General features: G+C 28.0%; 1 protein-coding gene across 6 annotated transcripts in view; it reads right to left on the bottom strand.

Annotated features, from left to right (window-relative positions):
• The window catches only part of LOC135931989 (uncharacterized), an 89,832-nt gene that overhangs the window by 37,217 nt on the left and 39,651 nt on the right, over positions 1-12,964 (bottom strand). For all 6 annotated transcript variants that reach the window (XR_010573242.1, XM_065469314.1, XM_065469315.1 and 3 more), the window contains exon 8: positions 9,094-9,205. Coding sequence is in view for 5 of the 6 variants with exons in the window: in XM_065469314.1 (XP_065325386.1) it covers positions 9,094-9,205 (112 nt within the window). In the remaining variant the exon portion in view is untranslated. The remainder of the gene's footprint in view (positions 1-9,093; positions 9,206-12,964) is intronic.

Genomic DNA, 12,964 nt, shown 5'->3' on the forward strand with positions numbered 1-12,964 from the left:
AAAAGATTTAGATAAAATTTATGAGATGATAAAACCTGTATGTGAGCCGGAAGACATCGATACTAAAGTTATAAGCAAAAGATGGTTAGTGATAAAAAAATTGTGTTATACAATAATATAAAAATAATGAAATAACTTAAAGATCAAAATAGATATGTATGATCCAAAGTGGGATCAAAAATATAATAATTTTCGATCTAAAACTTATAGTTACAATAATAATTATCATAACAAAACTCAAAATAAATCTTGCAATAAAATCACCGAGACATTCTTGCAATAAAATCACCGAGACATATAAGTCAATTTAAGCATGATACCACATTTATTTGAGTCTGATTTTGATTCCGACTCTTATCAAAATTGGAAAGGCGATAATTGACGATCGAATTTAAAGAAATATTTGTGATTAAAGAAGTTAACGATACAAATATTAAAGAAAATTATAAAATAAAAAAAACTTTTATAAGTAATACTAAATGTGATAAAAAAAATTTTGAAACTTAAAACTTTGAAGACAAATAAAAGTATCATAAAAAGAAGTTATGTAAAAACTAAACGTCTTCATTTTAGAAAAATATTTAAAGATGTGATGAGGAGATCATTTTCTAAATATTTGAGGCTTAAGAAATTATTTTTTACTAAAAAAGCAATCTTATGAAGAAATATTAAAACACTTTTTAAATTTAAAAACAAGGGTGTTAAATTCAAAATTTTTTTAAAGAGAGGGAAATGTGCATAATATTTATTTGCATATTTTAACCTTATGGATTGAAAATATTAATACCTATATAAATAAAAATCGATATACATACATAAAAATTATATAAAACGCAAAATTTAAATAAATTTAAAAGCTAAACTAAAACGCAAAATGTAAAAAAATATAAACATAAACGCTAAACTAAAACGCAAATCACATATCAATTATTCTATTTGAATATTATTTTATTATTCCAATTTTATCATTCTTATTCAATAATTCCTATTCAATTCAATATTCTACTAATAGATTCTAAATTCTACATTCAAATTCCATTATTCTTATTTGACATTCGACAAATTATTCTATACTAAAAGACGAATTAATGTTAACGATTTGAGCAGCACGGGATCGAGGATAGAAGAGATAGGAGAACGTACAAAAACAACAAAGGATTGGAAGCGAGTTCCACGACGACTGCGAGGAACACAGAAAGATTGAAGAAAAAACAGAAGGGGGAATGTTAATACATTCGAAATTTATTTTAAATTGTATTAACCTACGGACTTGTTATATTGTTTCTTTCACTTAACATAATATTAATCTAATAGTTACCTTGATTGTTATTTACTTTTGAAAAGTATATATATAGAATTTATTAGGTTAATAGTAAGTTAGTTATATTTTATAATAAATAAATTTAAAATAAAGTAATTTTGTACAACATCTTTCTTAATATTACACCATATTAGTGAAAATTAATTTAAAAAATATATTTAATTCATATTTACAGTCACTTTGTTTCAAGCCTGAGCCTAGTTGGGGGGATGGGAAGGTAAAATATTTACAATATGATGAATAACAAATGAAAGCTAATAAAAGTATACTCATCTCTATGTTTTTAGGGTAAATCTGGAGGATTGGGGGGGGGGGATTATAGTACAATATCTCCACATGAATCATAAATAAAAATATCTTTCGACTATTTTGTTAATTATCGTCATCACTATAAATCATGATGAAGATAAAATATTAAAAATCGTTTTATAATTTATATCTTACCATCAAGGGGGGGGGGGGGTTATGACACGTGTTTATGATTTAAGTAACTTTTGTGGGTAATTTATGTTGTTTTCCTTTAAATAAATGCATTAGCAATATATTAATTGTTTCACGGTAATGTCGCAAAAACATTCATGGTAGAAAATTCTCTATAAAGGGTTTATGATAAAAGTTTCGCTATAACGGGTTTGCTATAAAAATTTCGATAAAATATATTAACTTTAAAGTATTCGCGGTTCAGGTTTCGCAGAAAAAAATTCGAGATAATGGGTTCCATATATTGTCTTCGATATAAATGTTTCGCTGAAAAAAAATTGCGGAAGTGGTTTCGCGATATTCCCTTGCTATAAAATTCCTTTGCGATAAAATTCCTTCGCGATAAACGTCATTAGAGATAAAAGTTATATTATATTCCTTAAGTTTCCATGCACGTTTATAGACAAATGATATTTTTATGGGTTTAGAAATTTACTATCGCTGTCCATCCACGTTACAATTTTGACGATATACTCTTTGGTGCTAAAATATTATTATTTCATTAAATTCCTATGCGTGAGGTTTTGCATAGTCAACATTTAATTCAGGTTAGAAGCCACAATTATCTATCTATTTTCCATTTCCGTTCAGAATTTTTGGGTCTAGGGGAGGAACTACCTATATGATTATTAATAGTAAAATTATTTCTAGTTTTTTGGTTCCCTAAAAATTTAGGGTTAAAAATACTATTTTTATCCATATTTTTAAAGGTTGTTTAGTGGCCTAATGGGTTAAATGTATGCTTAGAAACAAGAAGGACGAAGAGGACGCAGGTTAAATTCTTGTAGGATCATAAAAACTTTCAGGTTTTTCTTCGATGACTGATGTGTAAAGACATATGGTAAAATGAATTTCGGAGCTTAGAGATGACACCCCGGTCACCGACAGGCCTGGACAGCCGGGTGCTAAGGATACCTGTCCAATAAACAAGATGAAGGACACAAATGAAAATATGAATATGAAAGCTAGGGCGTTCCCTCCAAGCGACGCGCAGGGTGTAGACCTCCATTCTGTGAAAAGTAAAGTAAAGGTCAAAGCAAAGAAGACAAGATTAGCAAGTTTGAATATTGGGACGCTTAAAGGTAAGACGAGAGAATTGGCATCAATGTTGAACTGGCGAAAAGTTGATATAGCGTGCATACAAGAGACGAAATGGAAAGGGCAGAAGACTTTAATGATTGGAGATGGGTATAAATTGTACTATAATGGAATTGTTAGCAATAGGAACGATGTCGGTATCATCCTCAGTCAAGATCTAACCTCCTCAGTAGTAGAAGTCAACAGGACCTCTGATAGACTAATGAAGATAAAACTCTGCATTGGTCAAAAAATACTACACATCCTTTCAGTATATTCTCCTCAAACGGGTTGCAAGGAAGAAGAGAAAGATGACTTTAGAGCTATCCTTGATGAAGCTGTAATGAAAATCCCTAAGGATGACCTAGTCATAATTGGTAATGACTTAAATGCGCATGTGACGAAAGCAAGAGAAGCTACAAAAGGCATCATGGTGGTTTTGGATATGGAGAAAGAAATGATGAAGGAGAGCATGTACTGAAATTTGCGCAAGCCTTCGACCTTGCCTTAACCAACACCTACTATAGGAAAAAAGACAGTTATCTAATAACATATGAAAGTGGTACAAGGAAAACACAGATAGATTACATTATCTCTCACAGAAGATTAAAAGATGTAATAGACTGCAAAGTCATCCCAGGAGAAGATATCGTCGCGCAACACAAGCTACTAGTCATGGATTTACACATCTCAAATAAATCCACTCAAAACAAGATAAAACTGGAACTATGCATCAAATGGGGCAAATTAAAAGCAATGACAGATGCCTTTGCAATCAATTCAAACATTGAAACAATAGGTTCCTCACAAGTCAGTGAAAAAATGTGGACAGACCTTTCATCCACATTAATAGACACTGCCAAATCGACACTAGGCTTGACAAGGGGAGGTAACAAATCATACAAAGAACTACGGTGGTAGAATGAAGAGGCACAAACCACTATACTGGATAAAAAAGCCCTTTATAAAATATGGTACAAATCCAAAAACCCAGATAACAAGACAAGATACAAAAAATCCAAAAGATAAGCTACAAAGGCGGTAGCTAGGGACAAATCTATGGCATACAATGACATGTATGAAGAACTACATACCAAAGAAGGGTAAAATAAAATATACAGATTAGCCAAACAGCGATAAAAGAACTCTAGGGATATAAACGGAGCTCCGAAAGTAATCAAAAATAAAGATGGGAAATTGATAATAAAAAAGAAATAATGAATAGATGGAAGGAATATTTTCAGGAGCTTCTCAACTTTAAACCCCACATACTACAATTAGATGAACACTCCCCATGTCAAAACCTTGTACAACATATAAGAGTACAAGAGATAATCATATGCCTCAAGCATATGAAAAACAACAAAGCTAGGGGACCAGATGATATTCCAATAGAAAGCCTTAAAGCACTAGGAGATGATGGAATACATCTCCTCACAAATCTGTACAGTAAAATACTTGGAAATGAAGAGGTTCCCCAAAAATGGAGGCAGAGCTATCTAGTTCCTATCTTCAAAAATAAAGGGGATCCAAACAATTGTCAAAATTACAGGGGCATAAACTCTACGAAAAAATCTTAGGTAAAAGATTAAGAGGCATAATCGAATTAGGCGAGACTCAGTTTGGCTTTATGCCTGGAAGATCAACAACTGATGCTATCCACGCAATTAGGCAAATGAGTGAAAAATACAGGGAAAAGAACAAAAAGCTACACATGGTCTTTCTCGATCTAGAAAAGGCCTTCGATAGAATCCCAAGAAAACTTATCTGGTAGGCGCCACGCCACAAAAAGGTTCCCGAAAAATATATAAGAATAATACCGGATATGTAAATGATGGTCCGTAGCACAACAGGTACTTCAGCAGGCTCCACAATAGCCGAAGGAGTTCATCAAGGATCGGCTCTCAACTTCTCTTCATTACAGTAATAGATGTATTAGCACAGTCTATACCTCAAACAATCCCATGGAATATGATATTTGCAGATGATATTGTGATACTTGCCGAATCCAAAGATGAAATGAATAAATATCCTAGAAAAGCACGGACTAAAAGTAAGTAGAGAAAAGACGGAGTATATGGTGATAGGAGATGAAACAGAGTATTGATATAAATGAGTGGCAGATATCGGCAATTGAAAGCTGCAAATATTTGGGCTCCACTATACAAACAAATGACACAATAGAGAAAGAGATAAAGAGTAAAATTAATCAAGGGTGGTTAAAATGGAGATCTTTATCTGGAGTGCTATTTGACAAAAGAATCCCACACAAATTAAAGGGAAAAATTTACAGTTCTATAGTACAACCAACTATTCTATATAGTTCGGAAACATGTCCATACAAGGAATCAGGTGAGAGAAGTCTACAAACTATGGAGATGAGAATGCTGAGGATGATTGCTGGGGTAAAAAGAAAGGATAAAGTGCGCAGTACAAGAATACTAAATAGTTTAAAGGTAGTGTCCATTAAAACTAAGTTAATGGTAAAAAGACTTAGGTGGTATGGGCACACAATGAGAAGACCTATGAACTACATAGGAAATAAGGTTGAGAGTTTGGAAGTGATGGGCAAACGTAAAAGAGGAAGGCCAAGACTTCAATGGGGCCATAAAGTTAGAGCCAATATAAAGAAGTATAAATTAGATAAAAGAGATTGTATGAATAACATAAAGTCGAGAGAGATGATGAAGGAGCTTATCACCAGAAAAGGTGAAAGCTAAAAAGGAAAAAAAAACAAATTTAAAAAAAATGTTTTTAAGCCATTTTTCCTTTCATGAAAGCAATTAAAGAAAAATTTAACCCAAAGTTAGGTACCTCACATTGCTCCATACATGTCGTCTTGCATATTTCGACAAAATTGGTAATTTAATTATGGTTTGATTGTTATATTTGTTTTAGTATAAAATAAATTTTTTCAAATTTTATATGTAAATTTTTTTGTCTGTACAGTAAAATTAATATACTTTATAGTGCTTTTGTTAAATATAAGTTATAAATGAAGAAAAAATGAAATAAATATATAGTGAATTTATGTTAAATATGTAAATTGAGATAATTTGAAAGTTTCTCTTCTACCCTAGCTTCAATCTTCCAGTCGTGAGGCCACTCTTTCATTCATATCTCTCGCCGCCTTCATACCCTCAAGAATATCAAATAACTCATTAATCGGGAATCAGCTTTTGAACCCGATCCAGTATAGTTAAAGTTCTTACCACATGGAGCCTAGTAAAGAAAATTGAATTGCCTTTCAACTACAAAAGGGTAGAATTTTTCAATTGTTGATCGTTGTTGAATTTTTGTTTTCGAACCAACAACCAGAAGATCAGAATATTAAATTCGCTAATGTTTGGAGTAGTTAGGAATTAATAGAAGCAAGGCCTTTACCTCACTTCCGAACAAGTGAACATTTTTATCGGCATTTTACTGATTGTAAAATCATTTTATCCCAACTGTTAAAAAGAGCATCACACGATACAATCCAAATTGAAAAACCGATAATTCCCATTTTAAAAAGAAAGATTATTATTTATTGAATTCTTGTAAATATTTTAATTTTGTCATTTTAATCATTCTGATTTTTTTTAGTTTTTTTCCATCTCTCTTCTAATTTGTCTTTTATTATTTTTTCATCTTTTAATTTTATTTCTAAATGTTGATATATCTTTTTCTAAATAATTTATTTATTTTCTTGTCATATCTTTTTTATTTCTCCATATGTAATTTTTAATCATTCTTTTCATTTTTTAATAAAAAAATATTTGATTTGAGACAAAGAAAATAGGAAATTAATAGAAATGAATTTTTCTCCTTATATTGTAATCTTTTTTACATAAAATTAAAATGAAAAGGAATGATTAAGAAATTAAAAGAGAAGAAATCAGTAAATGAAAAAAGAGGTAATAATAATGACAAAAAAAAATGAAGAAATAAAAAATTTATTTTTAAAAAAGGCAAAAAAGAAGAATAAAAAATGAAAAATGACAAAAATAGATTTAAAATGATATAAAATTAAAGGTAAATTAGTAAAAAATAGAACAAAAGAAATAAAATCAAAAATAAGTAAAACTAATGCCAAAGAAATGACATTTCAGAATGATTTGGAATGATAAAAATATAATTTTTTATTTTAGATAAAAAGATATTACAAAATGTTTTCCTTTTTTGAATGTGAATTTTCCTTTTCTGATTACTCTCCTTTTCGTGTGAGACTTTTCCGTTTTTCTATAGCACTTTTTCTTCTTTGATTAACATTTTTCCTTTTTTATCATATTTTTATCAAACCATTTTGGTGTCTTTCCTTTTATGATCAAACCTTTTTATTTCTTGTTCAGGAGTTTTCCTTATTTGATTTAACGATTTCCTTTTTTGATCGGATCTCTCATTTTGATGACTTTTTTGGGCCAAACATTTCCCCTTTTTGGGTTAGATTAATTATCAATAAATTCACCAAAACTAGGTATGATGTGTGCCTAATAGTTATCTATCAAGATAATCGTTTAAATTTAACAGATATCACAGATCAGCAATGTAACACTTATATTTTTCTGATTTTGATTCCAAGCTAAGGCACGATGCAGGATATAAATAAATATATATAGTAATTTCTCTGAGGTAAGGGGCTAAGACTAAGGTTACCTATTAGGTTATTTTACAATATATTAGATATTGAGTTAGATTTTTAATTAATAAATATATTATATTTTTCTTAATCAATGGAACCAAGTACGCAGTTAGGCCAGAGTTTCCTGCGGTGGCGTAAGGAGACTTATTTTAACAAGGCGGGTAGGCAAACATTTTTGAATTAAAAACGATATAAAAACTGAAATGACAGTTTTTTGCACCCAAATCAAATATATTCTGGCGTCATTAATGCTCAATCTCAAATATACATTTTTATAAATAATATTTTGACAATAAATTATAGATAAAGGAGAAGCGGAAAATAATAAATTATTTATTAAAGAATTAGTAAGAATTTTAAAACCTTAAAAATGTTTTAACAAGCCCAATCCCTGTTTTGTTTATGCATAAGATTCCCTGTTGCCTTCATTTGAATCCATTTTTTTAAATTTAATTAATTTATAAATAATACCTTTTTAATGATCTCAGGTAGAGCAACATCTGATTAGATTTGACATCTTAATGTCCAGTAGATCATGGAATAAATATTTAGATTACAAATTAATAGTCTTGCACGTCCAAAGTCCCTACATTAGGTTTCTAAAATCATATTAATAGAGTTGCGTGATAGGATCACATGTTGTGAGAAATTTGTTTTCATAGATTACATTCTATTCTACGAGAAAAAGCCATACTTGACACCTCATCAAAAAAAAAGGAAAAAATCTAGATTGGATAAATAATCATATTAATTTGACAATATAAAAATTACATTTATCATTATTTATTTTAAAAAAATTGAATATCATAGTTAAATATTTTTAGGAATATAAATATACCAACACGAAATCCCCCAAAATATCAAATATAAAATTGAGTCATTAAAAATAAGCATTACTATATGAAAGCAATAGGTGGTCAAAATATTTAGAGTTATGGCAAATTTAAGGGGCAAAAATATAAATGTGATATTTATCTTCAGAAATGAGAACGTCACGAGTCCTAGAGCTGATACTGAATATTTGCTTGAAAATTTACCTCATCAAAAGATATTAACAGAATATAAAATTATCCATATAACCTAAAATAAAGTAAATAAAAAAAACTGCAATTTTTAGGCAAATAGCAAAAAAAATATGGGCCAACCTAAATAAGCTCCCCAAACACTGAGCAATAGTATAAATCAAAACCTGATTGTGAGGATAATAATTTGTTTTGTCACACAAAGACAAATTTAACAACGAAGGAGAAGACGTGCTTAATTCCGAATTTTTATTTCAATATTTACAAAAGAAAGTTCTAATTTTCAAAATTTATCCAGAATTTACTATTTAAGAAAAATGAAACATGGTTTATTCTTACTAAACAAATTAATTTTTTACATTAGATAAATTATATTGACCAAAAATTCCTGTCCATTTAATACTGACATTTTATCATTTATACTGATATTTTATCATTTATACTGATAATTAAAAAAATAATACTGATCAAAAAATATAAAAAAATAAATACTATAAATACTGATCAAAAAATATAAAAAAATAAATACTATTAGCTTTATATGTATAAATAATATGTTTAAAAATCTATACCTGTATCTTGGCAAGTTATCTTTTTGAATATTAGGGGACTCTTTGTTTCAAGTGACTTTGATTCCCAGTAAGCGAAATAGCTAGCATTTGTAGGTATACATACTAAACTAACCTAATAGCAATAATAGACAAAATGATTTTAATAATCTTGATTCCATATTCATTTATTTATATAAACAAGTTAAAGTAAATTTTAAACATAATTCAACTATTTTACAACTTTGATTATGCAATAAATGTGTACTAAAATGGTCGCTGCATTCAATATCAAAATTACTCTAAAATAAGTGGTTAATGTTTCCTATTATAGTAATGTTAAAAGAAAATAATTCAACAGCATTATATCCTGGTTTGGCGACTTTATTTTAAATTTTCTTAACAAAAATTGATAAAAATAAATATTTTATATAGATCTCCAGGCAGTTTTTGAGTTTGTAACTATAATTGTAACAGTTTAATTTTAGTTAGAATATATCACAAGTGACTATTGTAATAATTTTCAAGATTTTTTAAAAAAAATTTAAATAAAAATTGATAAAAATAAATGTTTCAAACAAGATTTTTCAGTGCCTTGGCAAATATTATAGTAATAAAGAAACATGCCAATTCTCGTAGTAATCTAACAACTTTAATAATATAATTTGATTAATATAATAGCTAGCCTTTAGATGAGGAAATTTGGGAATTCGACAAAAAAGCGATTTTAGGCAAATATATAAATCTTAAGTGTAAAGGAATGACCAAGTACTATTCTCTTTTTAGTAAGGAATTAAATTTAGCATAATATTCAATCTTTTAAAAATACTCTACCTAAGTTAAATAAATTTCTATTCTTCTCTTTTAAAAAATATATAATAATTTGCAATGAATTGAATTTAAATTTGCATATTAAGAATTTTATAATTGCTAAATAATCCTTGCAATATAAGAGCAAAATAGATAAGCACATTTCATTGTGGTCAGAAAAGATTCGGAGGATTAAAACAATATTTTATAACCCAGGCTATCGACAATATATTATTATAATGAATATCTTCTCATATTTAAATTATTAGAAAGTTTGCTTTGATGAAGAATACTAATAAATTTAAATACCTCTATTAGAGGCCTGAAATGAGAAAAATTTTAAAGCCCCAGGTCTTCGGGCTTAAGTTTTCGCCAAACATACTCCGTTCAAATTTGTACCCAGCACGTTTTGGATTCCATTTTTATTAAAGTTGCCAGGCCCGGGTTTTTTTAAATTCAGAAATATATCCAATGAAAAAATAACCAATGATGAAGAGAATTTGTATATGTCATAGGGATTTAGCAAATCATTTAATGCGTTCATTTTTTAATTTTGAGAATCCTGAATTTGCGAAATCGTATTCCAATGTGTATATAATGCCTATTCTTAAGATTTTAGAGAATTATATTAAAAATTACTGGATATATTCATAAGTAGTTTAAAGGTTTACAGCAAAATTGTCTAATATTCACAAGAAAAGTGCTACAATTTCTATAATATTAGGTTTTTCAAAATTTAAAAACAGGCGCAATTTAAGTTTTAAAGATTTGCTAAACCCCTAAGTTAAATAGAATTATATCCCCTTTTATAATTTCTAATTATCATTTATTTTTATTAAGAACCTTCTATTTTATTTTTTTTATATCCTTTTAAAGACCCGGTTGGCTCGATTTAAAAAATTATTTTAAGTATCCCCAGATCTACTGGGTTTATCAAATTTATTCAGACCTGACTCAGGGCCAAATTTGTGGATTCAATTTAGGTGGCAAATTCCATACCCTCTTTATTACTGATTTTATTGACTCCAAAAAAAAACTACTAAATCATTAGAAGGCATTTTTGGTATGATAGTAAGTATATTTGAGCTTAGGATTTCTTATAAAATTAATTAAATTTTCTATTTTGATATTCCCAATTTAATTTAAATGCAGGATGAATAATAGCAGCAGTAATATTATAATCATTATAAGCTCTTGAAAATATGCATTAAAGTAATTTAAAAATATATAACTTATTTTTATCAAATTATAAGTATTTTATTAATTGCAAGTATAAGAGAATCTCAAGAGGTTAGCTAAATTCCAAATCTGAAGAATCATTTATTTTAAAATGAGTCTACAAATAGTTGGAGTTAAAAAATCAATATCCATATAAAATTCACCTTCAAGGATCTTAAAGGCTTTTGCCAAAGGCTCCATAACTTTATTTTTATTATTTCAAAGAATTAACGAATATATTGATATTTACATAAATATTTTGGGCATATTTTTTATTCCTCAATGACTGACACTTTTGAAATGAGCGTTGGGATATAATTTTAAAGTTTAAATTTTCTAAAGACCACATCAACTATGGAAGCTAATGCTGTGGTAGAAATTCATAACTTTCTACTATGTTTCAGGATATCATTGAAATCCACACCTTGAAAATTCTTCATCCATTTCAGAACATTCTAAAAAGTAAAAAGAGGGTTGTATATAATTTAAAAGTAATTTAGATTTATTTCTAAGCCCTAGCAAAGTTTGTACTATTGTCAGTAAATAGGTTTTATTACCTTATTTTGGATTTTAAAACTTCTATGTATATTAATTATAATCTTGGCTAATACATAGAAGGTGTACTTAACTTCAAAATCTTTTAAGGCAACTGCTGCAGACTTTATTAGCAATAAATTTGAGTCGATTCAATGAGCAATTACGTCCAAGAAAGTTGTTTCAGTAAGATTGACCTCTTTTAGAAGAGAAAAATATTTACTGCAGTATAAAAATAAAAATTTTATTTTATCCAATTAAGTATCTTCTACATCTGATAACAACACTATATCGTCTTCCTTGTTTTAATATTTGAAGAAGAGAATAAAAAAGTAAAATATAATTAACAATTCAGCTCAATAAATAGTTTCATAAATTTAAATAAATATATGTTATTATTTTTATTGTATTCATTCAACAAAATCCATTTAATATTAAGATTATTTTTTAGAATTAATGAAATAAAAAAGGAGTGGATGCTCTCATTTTTGAAATATAGCCGCACTCCAGGTTTTTTGAAAAAATATATATAAAATCTTGATTTCATAGATTTTTCGAGAGTTTTTAAGACTTAAGTTTTTTCCCACATTTTTTTTCCCTAAGGATATTTTATCCATATTTATCGTAATATTTTTTTTCGGCAGTTTTTTTTTCCATATGCTTTTTTCCCATACCAAAGAAACCATATATAATTGTTTGCTCAAAATCTACTCTTAAGACAAAAAAATTTTACGGTGTGTTAAATCAACTTACCACATGGATATATTGTTCCAACATAAAAAATCAAAGTTTTTTATAATGTAATGTATAAAAAAGTATTTATATTAAATATTTTAAATAGCATATACTTATATTTTAGTAAATCAGAATATGTTTTATTTATTCAGATGGGATTAATATTATGGTATTTATTCAGGTTCGGAAAAAAGGTCCTAATCTCGGTCTCCTCTACATGTTTAAGTAAATGAGTGGCTAAGTATAAAAAAAGTGATATGAACTTAGTTATGTCAAAGGAAATCATGTATCAATATTTTACATCTTGTGGAAAGAAGAGGATGATGTTTATAAAAATAGTTAATAAATTTTTCTAATCATTAAAACTAAAAATCGCAATATTTTATCATTTTGGTACATTTTCTCTACTTTTTTTTATTTCGGTCATGGATATACTATTGTGCCTGCTAAAAAGTTAATAAATAAAGAAGAAAAAGAGCATATTTATATTCCATCAGCAAAAGATATAAAATGAGTTAAAATTAGCGTATCCTATAAAAATAAATAATTTTAAAAAAGAACCAATTTTATTCATGATATATATGTCGTATTGGGATAT

This window comes from Gordionus sp. m RMFG-2023, chromosome 1 (assembly GCF_954871325.1).
Source record: "Gordionus sp. m RMFG-2023 chromosome 1, tfGorSpeb1-WG-v2, whole genome shotgun sequence".
NCBI classification, from domain to species: Eukaryota; Metazoa; Nematomorpha; class Gordioida; order Chordodea; family Parachordodidae; genus Gordionus; species Gordionus sp. m RMFG-2023.